Source organism: Salmo trutta, chromosome 23, assembly GCF_901001165.1.
Source record: "Salmo trutta chromosome 23, fSalTru1.1, whole genome shotgun sequence".
Taxonomy (NCBI): Eukaryota; Metazoa; Chordata; class Actinopteri; order Salmoniformes; family Salmonidae; genus Salmo; species Salmo trutta.
In genome coordinates this window covers 21,678,808-21,704,672 of record NC_042979.1, presented here as the reverse complement: position 1 = coordinate 21,704,672, position 25,865 = coordinate 21,678,808, and the positions used below count along the sequence as shown (strand labels likewise).

The 25,865-nt window shown below is 46.0% G+C and overlaps 1 protein-coding gene across 3 annotated transcripts in view; it reads left to right on the top strand.

The window, feature by feature from the left end:
• Positions 1 to 24,100, top strand: part of LOC115159569 (mediator of RNA polymerase II transcription subunit 13-like) — a 36,632-nt gene extending 12,532 nt beyond the window's left edge. Inside the window, exons 3-28 of one of the 3 annotated variants that reach the window (XM_029709431.1) lie at positions 961 to 1,194; positions 3,240 to 3,404; positions 3,819 to 3,972; positions 4,111 to 4,215; positions 4,576 to 5,271; positions 5,415 to 5,625; positions 10,884 to 10,959; positions 11,044 to 11,171; positions 11,369 to 11,441; positions 11,672 to 11,892; positions 12,904 to 13,106; positions 13,211 to 14,139; positions 15,711 to 15,890; positions 16,128 to 16,363; positions 16,546 to 16,768; positions 18,277 to 18,592; positions 18,696 to 18,954; positions 19,246 to 19,434; positions 19,656 to 19,879; positions 20,163 to 20,305; positions 20,488 to 20,646; positions 21,253 to 21,417; positions 21,755 to 21,906; positions 21,996 to 22,160; positions 22,342 to 22,469; positions 22,808 to 24,100. In XM_029709431.1, coding sequence (XP_029565291.1) covers positions 961 to 1,194; positions 3,240 to 3,404; positions 3,819 to 3,972; positions 4,111 to 4,215; positions 4,576 to 5,271; positions 5,415 to 5,625; positions 10,884 to 10,959; positions 11,044 to 11,171; positions 11,369 to 11,441; positions 11,672 to 11,892; positions 12,904 to 13,106; positions 13,211 to 14,139; positions 15,711 to 15,890; positions 16,128 to 16,363; positions 16,546 to 16,768; positions 18,277 to 18,592; positions 18,696 to 18,954; positions 19,246 to 19,434; positions 19,656 to 19,879; positions 20,163 to 20,305; positions 20,488 to 20,646; positions 21,253 to 21,417; positions 21,755 to 21,906; positions 21,996 to 22,160; positions 22,342 to 22,469; positions 22,808 to 22,940 — 5,867 coding nt within the window. In that variant the 3' untranslated portion in view covers positions 22,941 to 24,100. Of the gene's footprint in view, positions 1 to 960; positions 1,195 to 3,239; positions 3,405 to 3,815; positions 3,973 to 4,110; positions 4,216 to 4,575; positions 5,272 to 5,414; positions 5,626 to 10,883; positions 10,960 to 11,043; positions 11,172 to 11,368; positions 11,442 to 11,671; positions 11,893 to 12,903; positions 13,107 to 13,210; positions 14,140 to 15,710; positions 15,891 to 16,127; positions 16,364 to 16,545; positions 16,769 to 18,276; positions 18,593 to 18,695; positions 18,955 to 19,245; positions 19,435 to 19,655; positions 19,880 to 20,162; positions 20,306 to 20,487; positions 20,647 to 21,252; positions 21,418 to 21,754; positions 21,907 to 21,995; positions 22,161 to 22,341; positions 22,470 to 22,807 lie in introns of all 3 variants that reach the window. The other 2 variants (XM_029709432.1, XM_029709430.1) reach the window with 2 other exon arrangements.
• The last annotated feature ends 1,765 nt before the right edge of the window (positions 24,101 to 25,865 follow it).

Genomic DNA, 25,865 nt, shown 5'->3' with positions numbered 1-25,865 from the left:
CTACCTATCTATGTGTCTGTCTCTACTTCTACCTATCTATGTGTCTGTCTCTACTGCTACTTATCTATGTGTCTATCTCTACTTTTACCTATCTATGTGTCTGTCTCTACTGCTACTTATCTATGTGTCTGTCTCTACTTTTACCTATCTATGTGTCTGTCTCTACTGCTACCTATCTATGTGTCTGTCTCTACTGCTACTTATCTATGTGTCTGTCTCTACTGCTACTTACCTATGTGTCTGTCTCTACTGCTACTTATCTATGTGTCTGTCTCTACTGCTACTTATCTATGTGTGTCTCTCTACTTTTACCTATCTATATGTCTGTCTCTACTGCTACCTATCTATGTGTCTGTCTCTACTTCTACCTATCTATGTGTCTGTCTCTACTGCTACCTATCTATGTGTCTGTCTCTACTGCTACCTATCTATGTGTCTGTCTCTACTTCTACCTATCTATGTGTCTGTCTCTACTTCTACCTATCTATGCGTCTGTCTCTACTTTTACCTATCTATGTGTCTGTCTCTACTTTTACATTTACATTTACATTTAAGTCATCTATGTGTCTGTCTCTACTTCTACCTATCTATGTGTCTGTCTCTACTTCTACCTATCTATGTGTCTGTCTCTACTGCTACCTATCTATGCGTCTGTCTCTACTTTTGCCTATCTATGTGTCTGTCTCTACTGCTACCTATCTATGAGTCTGTCTCTACTTTTACCTATCTATGTGTCTGTCTCTACTGCTACCTATCTATGTGTCTGTCTCTACTTTTACCTATCTATGTGTCTGTCTCTACTGCTACCTATCTATGTGTCTGTCTCTACTGCTACCTATGTATGTGTCTGTCTCTACTTCTACCTATCTATGTGGGTGTCTACTTCTACCTATCTATGTGTCTGTGCTCCCATCTGTATGTCCATCTATCTGACTCTATGTCTGTCTGTTGCCACTGCAGTGATCCTGAGTCCGTATGGTCTGGCGGGCTCTCTGACGGGCCAGGCCTATAAGATGAGTGACCAAGCCGTGAGGAAGCTGATGGAGGAGTGGAGCTACTTCTACCCCATGGTGCTGCAGCGCCATAGAGAGGGGGGCACAGGGGGTGCCGGCATGGGGGGCATGGGTGCAGAGAAGGAGGGCTCTGACCTGCCGTTTGACCCCAACAGTCATGTGGCCATCGAGGTCATCGTAGGTATGTATGGTAACGTTCAAAACACTCTTGCTACCAGGGCTGGCTGTAGCCTTTTGGGGGCCATAAGCGAGATTTGGTTGTGGGGCCCCCCACCAATCGGGCACATTTGTATTTTATTTTTAAACTAATTTCCTGAAATTCTACCCATTTTTTGCCATGGGTGTAGAGAAATATTAGCCTTTTTTATATGATATCTGAGTGAGAGTGACTAACAAAATTAATGTGGGCCCCCTGGAGGTCAGGGCCCCTGGACACGTGCCCTGTTCGGTATTCCGCCATGATTACTATACATTTAGATAACTAGCTAGACTAACCTACCAATCCATTTTTTTAAATCTGATTGACTGACTGTCAGTGACTGACAAAACAAGAGAAAAACTGCTGATGCACAACCAAATTATTTACTTGCACTTTGTGTATTCTACTATTATAACTCTCAACATTATGTTGAAACGAACTGAGTTCCTAAACTCCTAAACTGAGTTCCCACTTGGGAGCCACCACTTATGTTGCGTATGCCTGGAGCCGGCCCTGCTTGCTACCTTTGAATGTAACTGAATGGACACACTTTGCTGTATATACATTGTTACGACCTGGCTCATAGTTCGTAACAACAAAGGGAGACCACGCATTACTTAAATGTAAAAAGGAATACATTTATTCAACTAAATAATAATAAATACAACAATGTAACACAAGCTGTGGACATCTGTAGGATCAGTAGTGTATGCAGGATGTGGATGTGTGGAGAGGGTGTTGTATGGTGAAAACAACAAAGAAACTATAGGTGGTGTACGCCAGCCTGCCAGTCAGGGAAGAGATTGTTGTCTGATGTGGCCTCCCTTTATAGCCTGCAGGCTAAGCATGCCCAGGTGCGCCACATCAGCTGACGATCCTCCCAGCTCTGACCAAGTGAATCCAGCTATGATCCATTTTTGATGTCACTTGTTAAATCCACTTCAGTCAGTGTAGATGAGGTTAGGAGACAGGTTAAAGAATGATTTTAAGCCTTGAGACAATTGAGACATGGATTGTATATGTGTCGGTCAGAGGGTGAATGAGCAAAACAAAAAATGTAAGTGCCTTTTAACGGGGCATTATAGTAGGTGCCAGGCGCACCAGTTTGTGTCAAGAACTGCAACGCTGCTGGGTTTTTGTCATGTATATCAAGAATGGTCCACCACCCAAAAGACATCTAGCCAACTTGACACACAGCATTGGAGTCAATATGGGCCAGCATCCCTGTGGAATGCTTTCGACACCTTGTCGAGTCCATGCCCCAACGAATTGATGCTACAAAAGGGGGGGAGGGGTGCAACTCAATATTAGGGAGGTGTTCCTAATGTTTTGTACACTCAGTGTACGCGCATGAAGAATAGGCTATGGGTGACAGTAGGCTATTGGCAAAGTGTTTTGATATGGTGTTACTGAAATGTATTATCATTATCACACCTAAAGAGGGAACAATAGCTCTTCATCGATTTTAGTCTCAGCTTTGATTGCACATTCATTGTCTGTTTGAGGCTAAATGATACTGGAGGTGGTTAATTAGTGGTGGATCCAGTGCTCTCAAGTGAGAAGTGTTATGTCTCTCAGAGTGCATTGAGGTAAGGAGGAAAGATTAGAGGAGAGAAAGGGAGAGGTGTGGAGGAGAGGAGAGGAGAGGAGAGAGGAAGAGAGTGGAGGAGAAGGGAAGAGGGGAGGGGAGGGGAAGAGGAGAGATTGGGAGAAGATGAGAGAAGCTCCAGGGATAGGAGGAGAAGAGAGGAGCTCAGTGAAGCTCTAGGGAGTGACGGATACACAGCATGGTGTAATCAGCCCATTGACTGGCTGCCAAGCCCATCGACTGGCTGCCTGACCCCTCATCATTGATTAGAACTGATTGAAATCAGACCTCCCTAAGCCCAGTACCAACCAGCCGCTATAGGCCATGCAATGATTAACCAATCCAGTGTGTATTGGCCACAGAAGGAGTGTGTGGGGTGGATAAGAGTGCATCTGTGTGAGTGTGAAGGGATTTAAACTACTCTTTCGTCTTCTTCTAGGTGGTGTGAGGATGATCTACCCAGCAGCCTTTGTGCTGGTTGCCCATGGCGACCTGCCTGTGGACCAGCCCCTACCTGCCCCCGGAGCCCAGGGGCTCAGCAGAGACCCCTCCCATTGTAGCATCCCCCTCACACCGCCCACCTCCCCTGAACAGCCCTGCTCAGGTACTGGATGCCTCTACCACCACACAATGTTATCATCATAAACTCCAGAACTTGACCCTAAATAATTACATACCCAAAATGACTCTGATTCAGCTCTACTTGCACAACAGCAAAACAACTCAATACTGCAATCCATAACCCAACTCTAAATGCAATAAAATCCATAATCAACATTGAATGAAGTCTACTTGATGAATATCTAACAAATTAAGAAATAAAACAGCTGATACAAACAAACTAATGATGCTATACTGTAGCTGCAGAGTTGTTCTTGAATGTCTGATTGCAATTTTTCAAAATCTCAAGAGTCCTAGTAAAGTGACTCCTGCTGTACACTTTTAAGACATCCACCCACAGCCTTGCCAAAGGGAACAAACTCCAGTGAATAATGTAATCTGTTGATTATTTCAGCAGACAGTGGCTTTGTGACAGTGTCCAGCATCCTCCCTGCCCAGGAGAGGGCCATTGGGGCCACCAACCACAGCCCAAAGCATTCTGGGAAGAAACTGACCAATCAGGTGGTGCATCAGGCATGGAAGGAGTGTTATCTCAACCAACTGCAACACAAGTGAGTGCCTAGAGAGGCTGCTGGCTAATCAGGGCACAGCTCCAGACACTGTTTATCTCTTGGCATTTACGGTGGGATTGTTAGTGTTGATCTGCAGTGACACGATTGGCGCCCTCACGCCTCTCTTTGTGCCCCCAGATGCAGTGTGCCCAGTAACGTGACGCCAAAGAAGGAGGCGCCAAATGGGGCAACCCCCTGGGACTTTATCAACTCGGGCGAGAGGGCACCCTGCAGCTGCTCCAGGTTGGCACAGGGGTTGGCATCTGGGGGTAGTGCCCCAGCCGTTTAACACTGCAGCATGGCACCACCCAGCTAGACCTGGGCTTCATTTTAAAGCTTTTCACTGCTTTTAACCGAAAGACTGGTGCTACTTATGTGAAGCCTATTGAAATGGAATATTGCGTATTTATTATGTAGAAATAATGTAAACATTGTGAAAATGTACTTTATTTGTATTAAATATACTGTGTTGATATGATATGATGTAGACAAGTCCTCACAAGTTGCTACACATAGTTGAAAGTGTTCAGTATGTTTAAGAACAGAATCCTCACCTGCCACGCTAGTTCTGGCTGCCATCAGATCCTGTTTCTCTTCCTGAAGGTTAAAGCAGCAGCAGAAACAGCAGCAGCAGAAACAGCAGCAGCAGAAACAGCAGCAGCAGACCAACACCTCCTCTGCCAACCCTCTGTCTGGTGCCAACCCCACCCCTTCCCTGGGCCCAGCACTTCCTCCTCCCTCCCTGCCTAAGCACAAGGCCACGGACAAGTCCGAGAAACCCGACAAACAGCCCAAGAGGGTCGCCGCCATGACCCCCTTCCACCACCGGCTCTCTGTGGGCCAGGAGGGCTGCCTGGAACAAGACTCCACTGAAGGTTCCCAGCTCGGCCTAGTCGCCCTGGACCCTCTCCTGGATCCCATGCCCACCTGCAAGTACCCCAAGCCCCTCTCAGCTGGCAGGAAAGGTCCCCAGTCCCTGCTCCACTCTCCCGTCTCCCCATTACCCCCCACGCTCAGCCCCCATCCGCGGGTGGGGCAGGACCCTGAGGTTCTGGATGCTCCTGTGGGCATGGCCCCCTGTCCAGATGGGACGTCAGGGCTGGGGGTGATGGAGCCCAGTGCGACTGCTCTCTATGCAGCCCCTCTGGGGCCCAGAGAGAGGGAAGCTGGGGCGGGCTGGTGGAGGGGCTTCAGGACTCCCAGGGCTGATAAGGCTGAGTTCAGGCCTCCAGAGCTGCCCAGTGACAGAGTGGAATTAAAGACAGAGACACAGGTCACTGAGGGAGTTGCACTGAAAAGGTGAGAGAGAGACCAGTTCATAAACGTAGAAACTAAAGACACGCACTCACGCATGCCAGCATTCATGCACGCACGCAGGCAGGCACACAAACACACACACACTCAGAGGATCACTCTAAGTTTCCTATCTAATTTCCCTCCAGACTATTCGCGCAGACAGAGAAGTGTTTCAAGATATCAGAGGAGCGCGTTAGGGAACACATCCAGACCCTGGGTCTACTGCAGCAGCCTGGGGTGGAAGGGCTGGGGGACCTTGGGGACGATCCATATGACTTCAAGGAGGGAGACATCGAGTACAGCTTCCCCACCTCCAAAAGACTGAAGGGCCGAGACCCTAGCAAGAGAGGCCCCAAGGTAAGTAAAAACAAATTGCAATGATTATTATTGTTGGTGGATAGGGCTGTTACAGTGACTGTATTACTGCTGCAGTCCAATTCCAAGTGACCGTTTAGTTATGATAACTACTGTAGGCTTCTCCAAGCTCTGATGCTGCTGAAGGTCATTAGTAGCCTACCAAACTTGCTAACTGCCTGGTACTCAGCCCCCTATTGTTCCTCTAATCACGCTAACATCAATGCAAATGCCATCGAAAATCAAATCAAACACTTCATGAGAGCCCATGAGCTCATGTTGCGCAACAGTTTTGATGGCCTCTATTAAAAAGAGGATCGCATTAGCTTTCTATGGGCTAGGCATACTATACTTATTTAGCAACTTTCCTAATATTAAGCACATTGCTTTGCTTCACAACAGGAGTATAGCCTATCTGGCTTGCATGAAACTGAACCGTGGGAAAAGCGTCCTCCATTTATGTTATTTACAGTGCCTTGCAAAAGTATTCATCCCCCTTGGCGTTTTTCCTATTTTGTTGCATTACATCCTGTAATTTAAATGGATTTTTATTTGGTTTTAATTTAGTGGACATACACAAAATAGTCCAAATTGGTGAAATTAAATGTAAAAAATAAGTTGTTTCAAAAAATAAATAAAAATTATAAACGGAACAGTGGTGCATGTATATCTATTCACCCCTTTTGCTATGAAGCCCCTAAATAAGATCTGGTGCAACCAATTACCTTCATAGTCACATCATTTGTTAAATAAAGTCCACCTGTGTGCAATCTAAGTATCACATGATCTGTCACATGATCTCAGTATATATACATCTGTTCTGAAAGGCCCCAGAGTCTGCAACACCACTAAGCAAGGGGCACCACCAAGCAAGCGGCACCATGAAGACCAAGGAGCTCTCCAAACAGGTCAGGGACAAAGTTGTGGAGAAGTACAGATCAGGGTTGGGTTCAAAACAAATATCAGAAACTTGGAACATCCCACGGAGCACCTTTAAATCCATTATTAAAAAATGGAAAGAATATGGCACCACAACAAACCTGCCAAGAGAGGGCCGCCCACCAAAACCCCAAAACCAGGCAAGGAGGGCATTAATCAGAGAGGCAACAAAGAGACCAAAGATAACCCTGAAGGAGCTACAAAGTTCCACTGCGGAGATGGGAGTATCTGTCCATAGGACCACTTTAAGCTGTACACTCCACAGAGCTGGGTTTACGGAAGAGTGGCCAGAAAAAAAGCCATTGCTTAAAGAAAAAATAAGCAAACACGTTTGGTGTTCACCAGAAGGCATGTGGGAGACTCCCCAAACACATAGAAGAAGGTACTCTGGTCAGATGAGACTAAAATTGGGCTTTTTGGCCTTCAAGGAAAACGCAATGTCTGGCGCAAATCCAACACTTCTCATAACCCCGAGAACACCATTCCCACAGTGAAGCATGGTGGTGGCAGCATCATGCTGTGGGGGTGTTTTTCATCGGCAGGGACTGGGAAACGGGTCAGAATTGAAGGTATGATCGATGGCGCTAAATACAGGGAAATTCTTGAGGGAAACCTGTTTCAGTCTTCCAGAGATTTGAGACTGGGACAGAGGTTCACCTTCCAGCAGGACAATGAACCTAAGCATACTGCTAAAGCAACACTCGACTGGTTTAAGGGGAAACATTTAAATGTCTTGGAATGGCCTAGTCAAAGCCCAGACCTCAGAGGAACCCATCCAACTTGAAGGATAAATAAATAAGAATTTGATCTTAACTAACTTTCCTTGTTAAATAAAGGTAAAATAAAAAAAATGTAAAGGAGCTGGAGCAGTTTTACCTTGAAGAATGGGCAAAAATCCCAGTGGCTAGATGTGCCAAGCTTATAGAGACATACCCCAAGAGACTTGCAGCTGTAATTGCTGCAAAAGGTGTCTCTACAAAGTATTGAATTTGGGGGGTGAATAGTTATGCTCACTCAAGTTTTCATTTTTTTTGTTTTATTTCTTGTTGGTTTCACCCCAAATAATATTTTGCATCTTGAAAGTGGTAGGCTTGTTGTGTAAATCAAATTATACAACCCCCCTAAAAATGTATTTTAATTCCAGGTTGTAAGGCTACAAAATAGGAAAAATGCCAAGGGGGTGAATACTTTCGCAAGCCACTGTAAGTGGATATATGACATGTATTTTTTTCCCCTGCCCCTGTTCCGAGACATGTGCATGATAATGGCCCATTCTAAATCCAAACAAATTTCACTCATATATTATTTAGTATGTGTAAAGACAAGATTAAATCAAGAATAGTCTGATGGGTGATAATATTAGCCTATCACTTGTGAATGATACCTATATTATCACTTGTGAATGATAGATATATTATCACTTGTGAATTAAACCTATATTATCACTAGGGAATGAATGATATAATATATCTTGTGAATGATACCTATATTATCACTTGTGAATGACACCTATATTATCACTTGTGAATGACACCTATATTATCACTTGTGAATGATATAATATATCTTGTGAATGATGTCCAGCTTGTGTGCAGTAAGGCAAGAAACAGCACATGCCTTTCGTTACGACTTTTTCAAATCATAGTCGCACACCTCATGTAGCCTAGCCCATAGGCCTATTTGTTTTGATGAAGTTTATCACAACTAAAGTGGGCAAATAACTTCTTAAAATGAAGCACATTAATCCGCTTTACAACCAGAGTAGAGCTTAACTGGTATACATAGGCGGTGCGTGAGTTTCAAGTTTGGGGAAGATAATTTTCACTGTAAAAATGCACCTTTATAATAAAGTATTACATGCATAAATCGCATTTGCGGTCACTTTTGAGAATGGTGTTTTCCTGCTAATGAAACTTTCACACCTATAGCTTACTGCCGTGTGTGCATTGTTATGCTTATAATGTGAAGAAAGCCTAGTAATTTATGAAACTTTTAAGCTAAACGTGTTGATCTGTTGCATCAGCCTCATTGCTTTAAAAAAATAAAATTGATGCGAGTAGTTGTAGCGGTCTAAGACACTGCATCTCAGTGCTAGAGGCGTCACTACAGACCCCGGTTCCATTCCAGGCTGTATCACAGCGGTCTAAGACACTGCATCTCAGTGCTAGAGGCGTCACTACAGACCCCGGTTCCATTCCAGGCTGTATCACAGCGGTCTAAGACACTGCATCTCAGTGCTAGAGGCGTCACTACAGACCCCGGTTCCATTCCAGGCTGTATCACAGCAGTCTAAGGCACTGCATCTCAGTGCTAGAGGCGTCACTACAGACCCCGGTTCCATTCCAGGCTGTATCACAGCAGTCTAAGGCACTGCATCTCAGTGCTAGAGGCGTCACTACAGACCCCGGTTCCATTCCAGGCTGTATCACAGCGGTCTAAGACACTGCATCTCAGTGCTAGAGGCGTCACTACAGACCCCGGTTCCATTCCAGGCTGTATCACAGCGGTCTAAGGCACTGCATCTCAGTGCTAGAGGCGTCACTACAGACCCCGGTTCCATTCCAGGCTGTATCACAGCGGTCTAAGACACTGCATCTCAGTGCTAGAGGCGTCACTACAGACCCCGGTTCCATTCCAGGCTGTATACAGCGGTCTAAGACACTGCATCTCAGTGCTAGAGGCGTCACTACAGACCCCGGTTCCATTCCAGGCTGTATCACAGCGGTCTAAGACACTGCATCTCAGTGCTAGAAGCGTCACTACAGACCCCGGTTCCATTCCAGGCTGTATCACAGCGGTCTAAGACACTGCATCTCAGTGCTAGAGGCGTCACTACAGACCCCGGTTCCATTCCAGGCTGTATCACAGCGGTCTAAGACACTGCATCTCAGTGCTAGAGGCGTCACTACAGACCCTGGTTTAATTCTAGGCTGTATCACAACCGGCTGTGATTGGAGTCCCATAGGGCAGTGCACAATTGGCCCAGCGTCATCCGGGTTAGGGTTCGGCCAGGGTAGGCTGTCATTGTAATTAAGAATTTGTTGTTGACTGGCTTCCCTAGTTAAATAAAGGTTAAATAAGTAAATAAATACGTGGGCTCTTATCGCATCCCACAACTGTCCCAGACTAAGTTTGGAATATTTTTTTCACTAACAGAATAGGTCAACTTTTGTGCTATGGGGGATAGTAGATTGACATAGGCTAGTGCTTTTGCTGTTCGTTAGGTCTACTCATTTTGTTGGCTGACGAAAAGTATATGTGGACAGTTCTTCTAACATCTTCAATATGCCTCTCGGAATTCGATAAGAAGGAGGCGCGCAGATGTGTCCCCGATGTGTCTGTCTTCACTTGTAGGCATCTTAGCTCTGAAGTAGGCTAAGGACTTAATCACGTGACAGGCATTGGCTAATAAGAATTGAGCTATCTGAGAGAGCCATGTGAGTTAGAGGTCCTTCGGAGCACGCAGCTGGGAGAAGGGAATTATAGTTGTTATATTCAGCCCAAGAGCACAATGGCCACTGGCAGCAAAAGGCATGGATTTTTTTAAGGGGCATTACAGCCACACAAGGGGGATGCCACTGGGAAATTCGAGGCATTATCAAGTGTTTGTTAAATTGTGAATGAGAGACTGATAAAGTGCGTGCAGCCTGCGCAAAAAAAACAAAGCAGAGCTCATGCCTTTCATGCAACTTTTTTCAAATCATCATTAGTCACATCATGCAGCCTTGGAATGTATTAAAAATCAAGACATGTAGCCCAACGTTTGTATCACAACTAAAGTTGCATGAATAACTCTAAATGAAGCATATAGTAGGACCTGTTTCTTTGTTAACCCCTCAACACAGAACAGCAGCATGTGCGCACTCCATCAGAAATCAATTTTATTCAGCTATATTCAATTGTATTCTTCATACTATAAAATAATGCCACGGAATTCTAGGCAAATCTTATTTGCTAAATGAACTAGTGTAGCACACGGCCATGTGGTATAGCCAGATCAGGACCTAACATAAGGACAACTCAGAGTATGCTATTGTGTTCTTCTGAAATAGACAACATTTTCTTCATTTCATGTTTCTTTAGACCTGTCTAAAATAAATAATGGATTTATTGTGACGTATAGGCTATATTAAATGTATTAATTAGACTTTTTAAAATGTAGATTTTTCAAAGGTCTGCATCAGTGGCTTGTAGGCAATGCTTGGATGCCAGGAGCTGCTAAATGTGTTTATGTTAATTAACGGTGAATTACAGTGAGACCGGAAGTAATTTGGTTGACAATCACCTGCTGACAAAATTTCATGAATATAACTGTCTTCCAGGGAGAGGATATCAGCAACGGTGCACTGCCTGATGGGAAAGATGCCATGTCCATCTTTAGCTCTGCCCCCAAAGCTGGTAAGGATTTGAATGCTGACAACGCATGTATTATGAGGTGTGTTCTTTGCGCTGTGTTTTATTGTCTTGTTTGTGTGTTTCTAGATGATGACTCACCGCAGGACGACGAGGCGGCCAAAGCCCAAAACCCTCCTCTAACCAGGGAGACTGATCTGGTGGTCCTCATCTCAGACCTGGAGAACATTTTCGACGAGGATGAGGAGGAACTTGGGGTGAGAAACATTTGAACAATTACTGGATGTCTAAAATCTGTTTCATTTTCATTCCCTCGTTCAACAAAGCGCTATACACTCATCATAATAATAAATAATTGTATACTGAACTGTGCATGCCATTTAGCAGACACTTTTATCCAAGGAGACTTAGATATGTGTTGTATAATAATTTGTAGACTGCTTTCCCCAATCAGCACACAGCCAGGGTCCTGGTATCAGGAGGTGAAGACCGAAGGGAGGGGAGAGTGGCTGTGCCCTATCCTTCAAGTGAGTCCATCTTTACATATACACATGTTCAGCAGTTTGTTTGTTATCTTATGCATGTTAGCTTAGTTTAGCATGATTCGGAGACCTGGGAATAATAATATTTCTTCTTCTCCTCTCACATCTTCTCTGCCTGTTTCGGTCTGTTTTATCTCTCGTTGTCCATCGCCGTCCCTCCCTCCCTCTCGCTCTCTCCTCCCCTCATCTCCTCCCCCATCCCTCTCTCCATTCAGCAGTAGCAGACCTCCAGCGGATGTTCCCCACACCTCCATCCTTGGAGCAGCACCCAGCCTTCTCCCCCATCATGACATACCGCGACACCCCCAGCCAAGAGCCCCCAGCCCCCTCGGGGGGCTCTGACCACCCCCTGGGCCCCCTGTCCTCCACCCAGCTCCAGGAGTACCGGATGGAGGTGGAGGAAGGCATGGCCAGTCCTAAACATGAGGACATTAAGGTGAGGCGCCACAGAAGCAATGGGAATGGAAATGATTAAGTCTGTAGCATGTGCAGCAAATCTTGATGATAGACAATTCAAGATTGACCATATTTGAACAGTAAATTGCAATGGGATTGACTTTGTAAAGTGAGATAAGTCCCATGAAAAGTGACATGTAACCGATTGATATATTCAAATTGGTTAATATGGTTAGTGGTCATCAGTGTTTGGGAAACTACTCTGGAAATATAGTTTACGGAGCTACCAATTACTTCACACTGGAAGAAGTTAAACTACACTAAAGTTACTCTGAAAAAGTAGTTCACTACGTCCAAACCACTTAGTGAAAAGTATGTATATGTGAAAAATATGTACATCTGTAATGTCATTGACTACAAATTGCAAGAACAGATCACTTTGGGGTCATATGTTAACAGAATGTGTAATTTAGCCTTTAAACTCAAAATCTACGTATGTTTCAAGTGAGAATTAGTCATGTCTGATACCAAAAAAGAAAGGAAATAATTGCCTACTCCACCCATTTTTTTTTTCATTTTGAAGAAAAAGTTATGTGTAGTTATGTGTAGCAAAAAAGTAATTAAGTTTTGAAAACAGTACATAGATTTGAATGTAGTTCAACTACCACCAAGCTACAGCTACAGTTACATGACTAGTTGAACTAGATGTAGTTCACTACTCCCCAACACTGGTGGTCGTATGATGAATGTTATAATAGTGAAAAGGCTTCAAATAAAGTAGCTACAGGGCACTATGCAGCCTACCAGTGTTAATGTAAACTTTAGCGTCTCATTTGGTCTTGACTGATGTTGCTGTAGCATGTTTATACCTGCTGGGCTGGCCTGCTAGAGAACTTACTGGTATGTGGAACCAAATACCTAAACTGCTCCTCACCACACAGCCTGTTTCAACTTGTGTCGGTGTTAAGTGCTAATTGTCTCTCTGTGACACATTGTGATACTGTGGGAACACATTTACAATGAGCTCTCCTTCCCCATCCCCCCTCTGCAGGACTTCTCATTTGTGTACCATGTCCCGTCTGTCCAGCCACAGATGGGCTGCTCCATGTTTGCTCCGCTGCGGACCCTCCCCAGCCAGTGTCTGCACCCAATCAAGGTGCCTGACCAGTGTTACTACCGGCCCTCCTGGGCCCTGCTGCCCAAGATGGAGCATTACTCCTCCCTGCCGCCCTCCTTCATCAGAGATGGATATGTGTAAGTACTGTACCAGGGTTGGTTCTATTACAGCTGGATGGATGTTCATAAAATGTACCTTAAACGTTACCACGTTGAATTTACTGTGTGTGTGTGTCCTCCAGCAACATCCCCAGTGTTGGGGACCAGGAGTATGCCCAGTTGAGTGCCAGTGCCCTATCCATAGGCACCACCGGCAGCATCCTCCCCTCGCCCTCCCCTGCCACCCCCCGCTTCTCCGTCCCCACTCCTCGTACCCCGCGCACCCCCAAGGGTGTTGGCACGGCCAGCGGGCAAGGCTCTGTGAAGCAGGAGGGCACCGGGACAGAGCTGAGCTCCCCTGCCTCCACGCCCTCCACCAGCCTGCCTATGAGCTCCCTGACTGAGCCCCATGCGTCTTGCCCCGCCCTGCCCGAGGCACACAGCCTGTACGCCGCCCTGCTCCTCTCTGACTCAGTCCTCAACGTCTTCAAAGATCGCAACTTCGACAGCTGCTGCATCTGCGCCTGCAACATGAATGTGAAGGGCGCCGACGTGGGCGTTTACATCCCCGACTCCACGCTCGAGGACCAGTACCGGTGCATGTGCGGCTTCAGCGCCATCGTCAACCGCCGGCTGGCCCACGGCACGGGCCTCTTCCTGGAGGACGAACTGGACATCTTCGGGAGGGGCTCGGAGGTGGGCCGGGCAGCCGAGAGGAGGCTGGCGCTGTGCCGCAGAGACCCACCCATGGGAGACCCCCGGGCCAAGCGCCCCCAGGACTCCTCCCCCGCCCCTTCCTCTGTCATGGGGCTCCTCCAGGAGCAGTGCTCCCAGCCCATCTCCTCCCTGGCCTCCCTACACCTCCCTCCTGCCTGCTCCTGCCACGGCCGCCAGGGGGCCCTGCTCCAGAGCTGGATGGCTGACAAGCAGTGGACGGATGGCAGTGATGCGTGTGTGGAGTGCTACAACGCGCTTGTACAGGGGCAGCAGTATGTGGATAACCCCGCCGGAGGGAAAGTTGATCCGGCTGTTGTGAGGAGCAGCGCTCTACACTCCTGGCCTCACACCAACGGTAAGGAGGAGTGATCCGGCTGGGATGATAGAAGGATGCCAAGGGGTGATAGTAATTGGAGGATGACTGTAGGGATGACAGTGGTGATAGAACTGATAGTGGCTGTCTATCTGCAGTGAACTGATTACAGTTATAAATACACTATGTATACAAAAGTTTATGGACACACCTTTAATTAGTGGATTCGGGTATTTCAGCCACACCCATTGCTGACAGTTTTATAAAATAGACCACACAGCCATGCAATCTCCATAGATAAATATTGGCAGTAGAATGGCCTTAATGAAGAGCTCAGTGACTTGCAACGTGGCTTTCAATGTGGCCACGTCATAGGATGCCACCTTTCCAACAATTCAGTTTGTGAAATTTCTGACCAGTAGAGCTGCCCCGGTCTACTGTAAGTGCTGTTATTGTTAAGTGGAAACGTCTAGGAGCAACAACGGCTCAGCCGTGAAGTGGTAGGCCACACAAGCTCACAGAACGGGCGTATTGCGTAAAAATCGTCTGTCCTCGGTTGCAACACTCACTACCGAGTTCCAAACTGCCTCTGGAAGCAACTTCAGCAGAACTGAACTATTCATCGGGAGCTTCATGAATTGGGTTTCCATGGCCGAGCAGCTGCACACAAGCCTAAGATTACAATGTGCAATGCCAAGCGGTGTAAAGCTCGCCGCCATTGGACTCAGGAGCAGTGGAAACGCGTTCTCTGGAGTGAAGAATCATGCTTTACCATCTGGCAGTCCGACGAACGAATCTGGGTTTGGCGGATGCCAGGAATGCTACCTGCCGAATGCATAGTGCCAACTGTAAGGTTTGGTGGAGGAGGAATAATGTTTTTCATGGTTCCGGCTAGGCCCCTTTGTTCCACTGAAGGGAAATCTTAATGCTACAGCATACAATGACATTCTAGACAATTTTGTGCTTCTAACTTTGTGGCAACAGTTTGTGGAAGGCCCTTTCCTGGTTAAGCATGACAATGCCCCTGTGCGCAAAGCGAGGTCCATACAGAAATATTTTGTCAATATCGGTGGGGAAGAATTTGACTGGCCTGCACAGAGCCCTAACCTCAACCCCATTTGGGATGAATTGGATCGCCGACTGTGAGCCAGGCCTAATCACCCAACATCAGTACCTAGCCTCACTAATGCTCCTGTGGCAGTCCCCGCAGCGTTGTTTCAACATCTAGTGGAAAGCCTTCCCAGAAGAGTGGAGGCTGTTAAAGCAGCAAAGGGGGGAGCAACTCCATATTAATGCCCATGATTTTTGAATGAGATGTTAGATGAGCAGGAGTCCACATACTTTTGGTCATGTAGTGTAGCTTATGTTTTCTTAGAATGGAAAATTATACAAGATCAATCCATTCACTCAAAGTTTAAATCCATGTTTCTCTATGTTAGATACGGACTGTTGTGTAATGTGACGTTCAATGTGTATGATGTCTAATGTTTATTTATGTAATGTATGTATTTCTGTGTTTGTGTGTGTGTGTTTGTTCTCGTGTGTGTGTTCTTGTGTGTGTGTTCTCGTGTGTGTGTGTGTGTGTGTGTGTGTGTCTCCTTGTTTCTCCCTAGTGTTGGACATCAGTATTTTGTCGTCCCAGGACGTGGTGCGTATGCTGCTGTCCCTGCAGCCCTTCCTCCAGGACGCAATCCAGAAAAAACGTACGGGCCGGACCTGGGAGAACATCCAGCATGTCCAGGGTCCACTCACATGGCAACAGTTCCACAAGATGGCCGGCCGGGGATCCTACGGTAAGCCACCAGGGACACTCTTTATTGACGTATATACAGTAGATATTTGCAATGTACTGTATTTTAGATAGATTTCCCATTAACTGTTTGTGTAAATTATATTTGATGTCAACATTTCAGGTTCTTACATTGCTGTACAAAGGGTAACTGGAGAAATGTAATCGAACAAGACAATCACCTGACCTCTTTCAGTCCAGTCCAGCCTTCCATAAATCTTCTCATCTTTCTTCTCACTAGGGTCAGAGGAGTCGCCCGAGCCCCTTCCCATCCCTACCCTGTTGCTGGGCTACTACGATAACTATGACCGTAACTTCCTGGCGCTGTCGCCCCTGGCGCTGCCCTTCTGGGAGAAGCTCCTGTTGGAACCATATGGGGGACAGAGGGACGTGGCCTTCCTGGTGCTCTGCCCCAACTCTGAAACCCTGCTGGCCGGGGCACAGGCCTTCTTCCAGGAGCTCAGCGCTGTCTACGAGGTAAGTCCTATTATACTACTGTATCCCAAACCTCTCCTCTAGCAATTCCTTAGTTGTTGTTTCTTTCCGAATATACAATTACCCATTAGATGCCTCCACCTCCTGTGAATGTTTGAAGACACTGGGTGGGATACTGTGTATATGCTCTATAGCCCTTGACCCCTACTTTTTGTCATTTTCAGACGTGTCGGTTGGGGAAACACAGACCCCTGGCAAAGGTCTCCAGAGATGGGCTGGTGCGTGTGGGGGCAGAGACGGAAACTGAGACCGATAAGGAGAAAGAGAAGGAGAGGCATGAGGAGGAGCAGGTAGACCAGTGGTTCACAGGGCCCTGGGCTGGACAGCAACACAGCGACAACCTCAGAAAACTCAAACTCTATGCGCGCACCTGCAGGAAGCAGCTAGGTGAAACACTGAACTTTATGATTGCAATTGTCTGAAGTGATGAAGGGACATTGTACCAGTTGGGACATATGAGTACTCTTGGCATTCTCTCAACCAGCTTCACCTGGAATGCTTTTCTAACAGTCTTGAAGGAGTTCCCACATATGCTGATCACTTGTTGGCTGCTTTTCCTTCACTCTGCGGTCCAACTCATCCCAAACCATCTCAATTGGGGTGAGGTCGGGTGATTGTGGAGGCCAGGTTATCAGATGCAGCACTCCATCACTCTCCTTCTTGGTCAAATAGCCCTTACACAGCCTGGAGGGGTGTTGGGTCATTGTCCTGTTGAAAAACAAATGATAGTCTCAGTAAGCGCAAACCAGATGGGATGGCGTATCGCTGCAGTATGCTGTGGTAGCCATGCTGGTTAAGTGTCACCAGCAAAGCACCCCCACACCATCACACTTCCTCCTCCATGCTTCACAGTGGGAACCACACATGCAGAGATCATCCGTTCACCTACTCTGCGTCTCACAAAGACACGGCGGGTAGAACCAAAAATCTCACATTTGGACTCATCAGACCAAAGGACAGATTTCCACCAGTCTAATGTCCATTGCTTGTGTTTCTTGGCTCAAGCAAGTCTCTTCTTCTTATTGGTGTCCTTTAGTAGTGGTTTCTTTGCAGCAATTCAACCATGAAGGCCTGATTCTTGCAGTCTCCTCTGAAAAGTTGATTTTGAGATGTCTCCATTACTTGAACTCTGTGAAGCATTTATTTGGGCTGCAATTTCTGAGGCTGGTAACTGTAATGAACTCATTCTCTGCAGCAGAGGTAACTTTGTTTCTTCCCTTCCTGTGGCGGTCCTCATGAGAGCCAGTTTCATCATAGCGCTTGATGGTTTTTGCGACTGCACTTGAAGAAACTTTGAAAGATTTTGACATTTTCGCGTATTGACTGACCTTCATGTCTTAAAGTAGTGACGGACTGTCGTTTCTCTTTGCTTATTTGAGCTGTTTCTTGCCATAATATGGACGTGGTCTTCTGTGTATATGGTGATCTTCTGTATACCCCCCCTACCATGTCACAACACAACTGATTGGCTCAAATGCAAAGAAATTCCACAAATGAACTTTTAACAAGGCACACCAATTAATTGAAATGCATTCCGGGTGACTACCTCATGAAGCTGGTTGAGAGAATCCAAAGAGTGTGCAAAGTTATCATCAAGGCAAAGGGTGGCTATTTTGAAGAATCTTTGTTTAACACTTTTTTGATTACTACGTGATTCCATATGTGTTATTTCATTGATTTGATGTCTTCGCTATTATTCTACAATGTAGAAAATAGTTAAAATAAAGAAAAACCCTGGAATGAGTAGGTGTGTCCAAACTTTTGACTGGTATTGTATGTATATACACTAACCATTGCCGTAGGAAGTTGGGGTGCTGAGAGTGCTGCAGCACCCCCACCCCTAAACACTAACTACTCCATGCAACTCTAAATCCTCTATGTTTTCCTTCATCCAGGTCCACAGTTGTCTGCCCTGTCTTTGGACAGCAGTCTGTTGTTACCCCCCAAGCCTCAGCCTCCTCCAGCCCCTACGCCCTCCTCAGCCCAGCCTGCCCACTCCTCCAGCCAGCCCCCCTATGGTCCTGGGGCCCCTGCTGAGGGAGAGTCAACAGCCCCCCCAGTGGCCCACAGCTCAGAAAGCACCCCAACCCCCACAGCAGCAGCCTCGGGCCAGCCAGGTCCAGCAGAGAGCACCCAAGGAGGGTCCACTGAGGTCAAGAATACCCCCAATGCCCCACCACCACCACCTAGCCAGCCAGAGACCCCTGAGAGGTGAGGACCCAGGGCATATATGCTTCTATATTACTATTGTATTACTATGTTATTATTCAGTATTCTATGTTATCATGATATATGTCTCCGCCCCCTGTTCCAGTGTGGCGGAGCGGGAGCGAATCGGCATCCCCACGCTGGCGGACTCGGCCGATAGCCACGCCCACCCCCCGGCCATTGTGATCTACGTGGTGGACCCCTTCCTGTGCTCGGGCCAAGCGAGGGATGGAGGAGGAGGAGGAGAGGAGGAGGAGGGTGAGGAGGTGGAGGCAGGCAGTGTGTGGTTACTAGGGCTGCTGCGTTGCTACACAGAAATGCTACAGACATTGCCGGAGAGCATGAGACCAGCACTGGTGTTACAGGTAGGATCATATACTGTACTGTACTCCCTCACCACCTATAGCTTTGCTTCTGTATGGTTCAATGTTAATGGCTGTATGGATGAGTGACTGAGACTGTGGGGGAACACCCTAATCCCTACATTGTGCACTACTTTTGACCAGAACCCTCTAGTCAAAAGGAGTGCAGTATATATGGAATAGAGTGCCAGAAGACACCGTCTGGGTGTCCTACCACAGCTAACAGCAGTGAATAGCTCCCCAGGTCAATCTGCTCATACCAGAGTGTTCATTCATTCTGTATGGGTTGTCCAGGTGGTGCCATGTCAGTACCTGCTCCAGCCAGCCAGTGGTGAGAGCCCTCTGTACCTGCAGCACCTGCGCTCCCTGGCCTTCTCAGCCTACTCCCAGTGCAGACGCCTCCTACCCACAAAGACACACATCAAGTCTCTGACCGGCTTTGGCCCCGCCTCCACCCTAGAATCTGTGCTCAAGAGCCCAGAGGTAAGGCTTGGACAAACACACACTTAAAGACATGTACACCCATTCAAAGTCACACACAGGCTTCAAACACACTCAGTCAGACACATAGGGGCCTACCCTACCTACACATCTCATCTGGTTAGTAAATGCTCCAAATGTCTGACAATCCCACTCTCTCCCTCTCCCCCTCCCTCCTCACTCCCCTTCCCGCTCTCTCCCCCTGTCCCCTGTCCCCTCCCCAGCACCCCAGCCCTCTACAGGGCTACTCTCCCCCGTACATTCTGGGTCCTACCCGTGCCAAGATGCCGGAGCCAGGGGAGGTGTGGGCAGAGATCCCTCCCAGGTACAACGTGCTGTTTGTGGGCTACTGCCTGTCCCACGACCAGCGCTGGATCCTGGTCTCCTGCACCGACCAACAGGGAGAGCTACTGGAGACCTGCATCATCAACATCGATGTGCCCAACAGGTAGTCAGTCAGTTACTGGATCACTCAGGGCCTGGGAGAGTGTGGGATATGTATGAGGTGTTGATGATGCTGTGCTAATGTTACATAATGTCAAATCCTTTCATCCCGTCCTTCATTAAAATCAATCATATAATATCTATTATGCATAGTAGGCTAGGCTATATTATATTGAGTAAAGTAATCCACTTTAATGTTGCATTTCAAAACCTTTATATTTATACAGTTCATGAGGCTTTATAGACATTACCAGACGTTCTTCTTATCACTCCCTGCTCCTCCTCAGAGCGCGGTGGCCCAAGGTCTCAGCCAGGAAGATGGGACTGCAAAAGTTATGGGACTGGTGTGTCGGCATCATCCAGATGACCTCACTGCCATGGAGGATCGTAATTGGTCGGCTGGGCAGACTAGGACACGGTGAACTGAAAGGTGAGTTCAGCGTAGTGCAGCTAACTCTGTTTCAATATCCCTGGTGTTTGGTGGAAGGTGAGATCTGCTGGAACTATTGTTTCCATGTTTTCTGCCTCAGTATTTCAGTTGATCCAGAGGGGATGACAGTAGACTGTAGAACAATTCACTGTATTGACCTGAGTCTCCCTCCCTCCCTCCAGACTGGAGCGTTCTCCTGGGGGAGCACTCCCTCCACTCCATCAGTCGCCAGCTGAAGGAGGCGTGTCGTATGTGTGGCATCTCCTCCGCCGACTCCCCCTCCATCCTCAGCGCCTGCCTGGTTGCCATGGAGCCACAGGGCTCCATCGTGGTGATGCCAGGTTAGCAGCAGCACTGCTGGGCCCATGGATGATGTGTTTAGTGAACCTTCCAGATATTCTAGACATATTTAATAGATGTTATAGGAGCTCACTCTGTAAGCCCTGAGTTACAGATACAACATGATGTTATGAGCCAAGGGTGAACAGTGTAATAGTGTGTTTAACCCCAATGCTGCCACACACTTAGGGAGCACTGCGAGCTGCCACACTCACTTCACAGCACACAGTAATGCAGACATAATGGCGATTGCAGCATTTTGAGGTAAGGTTAGGCCAAGTAGATTTTACAGTATAGACTGCACTGTAGCACATTGTGCACAGCAATACACACTTTAACACACTTAAAGTATTTCATTGCCAAACACACAGAAAGCTCTATTGAAGCGGGCTGTTGGAAATGTGCAGTGTTCAGTCCCCATCAGCTTCCCTGGCAACGGAGCGCCGGAGCATTTCCATCGTCATGGAGACCAAATTCATGGGATTTGTTGCATGACAGGGCCCATAGGTTTACTATCATACACATGGCACTTTTGTTTATGTGTGTGTGTGTGTGTGTGTGTGTGTGTGTGTGTGTGTGTGTGTGTGTGCGTGTGCGTGTGTGTGCAGACGCCGTGACGATGGGCTCGGTGTTTGGTCGCAGCACAGCCCTCAACCTGCAGACGTCCCAGCTGAACACCCCTCAAGACGCTTCCTGTACCCACATCCTGGTATTCCCCACCTCCGCCACCACACAGCTGGCTGCCAGCTCCTACCCCACAGAGGATAACGCCGGTAAGGGCTCCACATTAGACCTCCATGTTGAATGCAGAGTATACAGGTTTATTCAGTACAACCAATATGTTAGCGACAATAACATTATATCTAAAAATCTAGAGAGCTGGAAGGCTTAATATTGGTAGTTAGGTATTTTATACTCAGCAACTTACAGTAACTGTTGCTGTATTTAAGTTATGTGAAGTTCACAAATATCCCCACCAGAGGGTACAATTCTCTCAGGATTGTTTGGAATAGGATCAGAGGAAGATACTGTGGACTACACCTCTTGTGTATGAGATGTGTATATGTAACTGACTAGATAGATAACTCTCTGCTGTGTTTCTGTCTCCAGACGACATGTTCGACCTGCCTTTCCCTGACGAGCTGGAGAATGACATAGGACATGACATTCTCAACCTGCACCCCTCCCCCAACACCTCCCCCGTACCCTCCCCTGGCTCCCCCTCTGGCATGGGGGGAAGCTCACACTTCCAGCATAACAGGGTGAGTTCAGGAACCAGGCTGGGACTCGATTCATATGAACTATCCACTGTTAGTGGCCATATATCCTTAATATTCCCTCTGTCCTCCAGAGTCAGGGAGAGAGGTTTCTGTCCAGGGAGAACCCTCCGGAGGAGCTGAAGCAGCAGCCTCTAGCCCTGGGATACTATGTCTCCACTGCCCAGGCCGACAGCCTGCCTCACTGGTTCTGGGCCTCCTGCCCTCAGGCTCAGAACCAGTGTCCACTCTTTCTCAAGGTAAGGGAACCACGTACTTGTTGATTTTGTGTGCCAGTGTGAGGGTGGGGGGTGGGGATGTGTGTGTGTGAGTGTGGGTGTGTGTGAGTGTGAGTATGGGATGGGTGTGCGTGTGGGTGAATACTTTTGTGTATGTGTGTGTAAGTGTGTTCAGACACTTACCCCTGTTTCTCCCCTACAGGCATCTCTACACCACCACATCGCCATTGCCACAGCCCAATCAGATGACCCCAATCAGACAAGCTCAGACAAGACGACCAAGAGGATACCTCACCCTCTGGACTCCAAGACCACCTCTGACGTGCTCAGGTTAGTAGGTTATGCTGTATGCCCAGTAGCTATGGTTACAAAACTCCACTAACTTCCCCAACATTAAGACAGGATTTCTGGAAAACCAGAGAATTCTGAAACCCTCCCAGTATCCACTACCCATCCCATCCTACCTTCTTCTACTGTATAACACCTTATTGTCTTCTTACTCTGTCATATTGGTTGTTATTGTCACTAACTTGCTCTCTGTGATGAAGTAGTAGCATATGTGCAGGGATCATTTGAAGGCTATAAAGGTCAACACTTCATTTAGTATGATGTATGTTCATGTTATGTGTTCTCTAACCCCAAACCCTGGTGCTCATGTCCTGCTGTAGGTTTGTGTTGGAGCAGTACAACGCCCTCTCGTGGCTGACCTGTAACCCTGCCACCCAGGACCGCCGCTCCTGCCTGCCCGTCCACCTGGCCGTGCTCACACAGATGTACAATGCCGTCCTCAACATGCTCTAGCGATGGGACTTACTAATGGACAGCTACGGAAACTGAGTACTGTACAATCCATGGCCTCTGAGCTCATGTGTGCCTGCCTGCCTGCCTGCAATGTCTCTGCCGGGACACCAGAGAGAGCCAGAGGTCTGTTAAAAAAATTCAGGAAGGACAGATAGGGTGAGACTTATGGACCCCTTTTACACCTAGTATTACCATGTGATCTGTGATCAAATCATGGCTATAATTCAGTGGATTGATGGCCAAAATGGTGGCAGTAGGAAAACAGATTGTGCTGGTCCTTGGTTGGGAAAACAAACAAACGCCTATGTACAGTACAGAGAGACCTTTGAACATGAACAGTAGGGTCAGCCATGAGACCAGTCCAGTGCAATTCTTACCTTTAAAAAACGGTTATTGTAAGATGCGGTGATGTGCCAACAACCATCTGAAAAGGCACGTACTGTCTGAGAGAGAAGATGGAGATATCCAGCTATGCCCTTTTTATTGTCATAATAGGACATTTCAGTGTTACATTTGTCATTATCAGATCAGCATTGTTGTACAGGAGGACTTTCCATCCTGTTCCTGTGAGACTGAAGATGTTTTGAAGCCATGGAGGAAACATGTTAAAGGGTGCACTATGTGACCTATAGTGTGGTCCTGCATGAAGACTTGGACCATCCCCCTTACCAGCCATAACAGTGATACCCTGGGAGATACAGATATCCTCCTGTAGGATGGGAGCCTGGGAGTCACCTGCATAGGTGTCCTGTATCTGCCCCACACTGCACAACCAGGGACCCAACTGACCACAGCAACACAGCAGCTTCCTACCTTCAATAACACTTTTACATGTTTGTAAGGAACTGTAGTTGTGAGCTCATTGGCTCGCGGTTTAGTAATGAAATTCATACCAACAATCATAAAAGGGCGTAGAACACAACAATTTCCTGTGAGGTCAAAGCATTTGATAATGGCACTTTTTCCTTACTTTTGGAAGTTACAATTTTATTGCTATACATATGAACACACTGAATACTATTTGACAAATAATGAACAGAGGTTCTTGTTTATAGAGTTAAACTGACATTTGTGAAGAATTTAGAATTATTTTTAATATTTAAAATTACATTTTGAAGACAAACAATTATCAAGGTCTTTTCCAAATTTAATATCAATCACCTTGGGGTCGGAAATGGAAATTGACGTTTTGAAGAAAATTGTAAAAAACAAAAATGATAAAATGTCATATTTATATATATTATATCATGCATATAAATTCATATATATATATATATATATGTATATGTGTATATATATGTGTATATATATGTATATATATATATATATATATATGTGTGTATATATATGTATATATATATATGTATATAAATATATATATATATATATGTATATATATGTGTGTGTGTGTGTGTGTGTATATAAATATATTACTTCTCTAAAACAGCCACATGATGGTGATAGTGGTTTATACATAACTTTCTCTTTGAAGAGGCAAATACAGTATAAATCTTTTATCAAAGAAAATGTATTTTAGTTCTATACTTTTATATTTTTTCAATTATTGAAATGTCAACTTTTTGCCGTTTTATTTAATGAGTTTAAATTAAGGAGCTTAATACTGTAGGAAAGATATATTTATAAAGTGTCTCTCTTCTCCTGCTAAATAAACTTGAAATAGGCAATAGATTTCAACAGTATGTATTTGAGCATTACATGGGTGTTGTATATTTAACTAATATGCTTTATTTCAGTGGTGTTTCAGTGGTGGTCCTAAATGATGTCAAGCAAACCATCAGAAAAGCCTATTTCTTGAGCTCCACTCAAACAGCCCTGCTATTTGTACAATTCCTAGCATGTTTGTATATACACTTTTCACCTGCGTTTTTTTCGAATTTCTCAAAGCTGTACATTTCATGCTGGTTTAATTGACTTTATTTTAAGTGATTCCTATAAAGTATTTTTTGCTGTGGGCTTTTTTTAAATATAAATATATACATATGAAGTCTCATTCAAAATACAGCCAAGGGTGTATTGCCAAGAAATGTACATTAAAGTACAAAAGAGGGCAAGTTTGCAAATTTGTTACATCTGCCATCATTTTGAATATGAGACAGATCTATCTTGGAGAAGAGATCTGTGACTTTTACACTTTTTTTTTTAGTAAATTATTAAAACTTGAAAAAAAGCTCCCTTTGAGTGTGTGTGTTCTCTATGCTGTCTTATTCGACACTGGAGTCTTTAATCTTTTGATATCTTTATATGATTATGGACAGTGCCATTCAGATCAGTCATTGAATTTGAGACAAGCTGCATGATTAGTCCCAGACATTGATTCCATTGCCATGCTGTGACAGGGACCACATGTAATGTGGGTGGAATGGTCTGGCGCGTCAATGCTCTGCTATCTGCATTTGTGAAGAAGAGAGGAGAGGGGAGGAGAGGGCCTGTTAGCATGTTTCAATGCTTTCCCCTTGTCCTGTCAACACAGAGACCTGTGAATTGGATCAACACCTCGGACCCCCGATCACATCTGCCCTGCATATCGGAGACTATGTGGGAGACATGCTGAGAGCTGCTCTGTCATGGTACTGTAGAAGTCCAGACACGACTTGTTCGCTCACATTGCTGTAGCATACGTCAGCTTCTAACTTATTGAAACAAAACAGAAATATGAATGATAGTGTTTCCTTGCACCATGCTGGTTTCATTCAATAATCTGTATTGTAGTGGGGTAATATTTGATTCATAAGTATATTATATACAGTACCAGTCAAAAGTTTGTACACACCTACTCATTCCAGGGTTTTTCTTTATTTTTACTATTTTATACATTGTAAAATAAGTGTTAAACAAATCAAAAATATTTATATTTGAGATTCTTCAAAGTATCCACCCTTTGGCTTAATGACAGCTTTGCACACT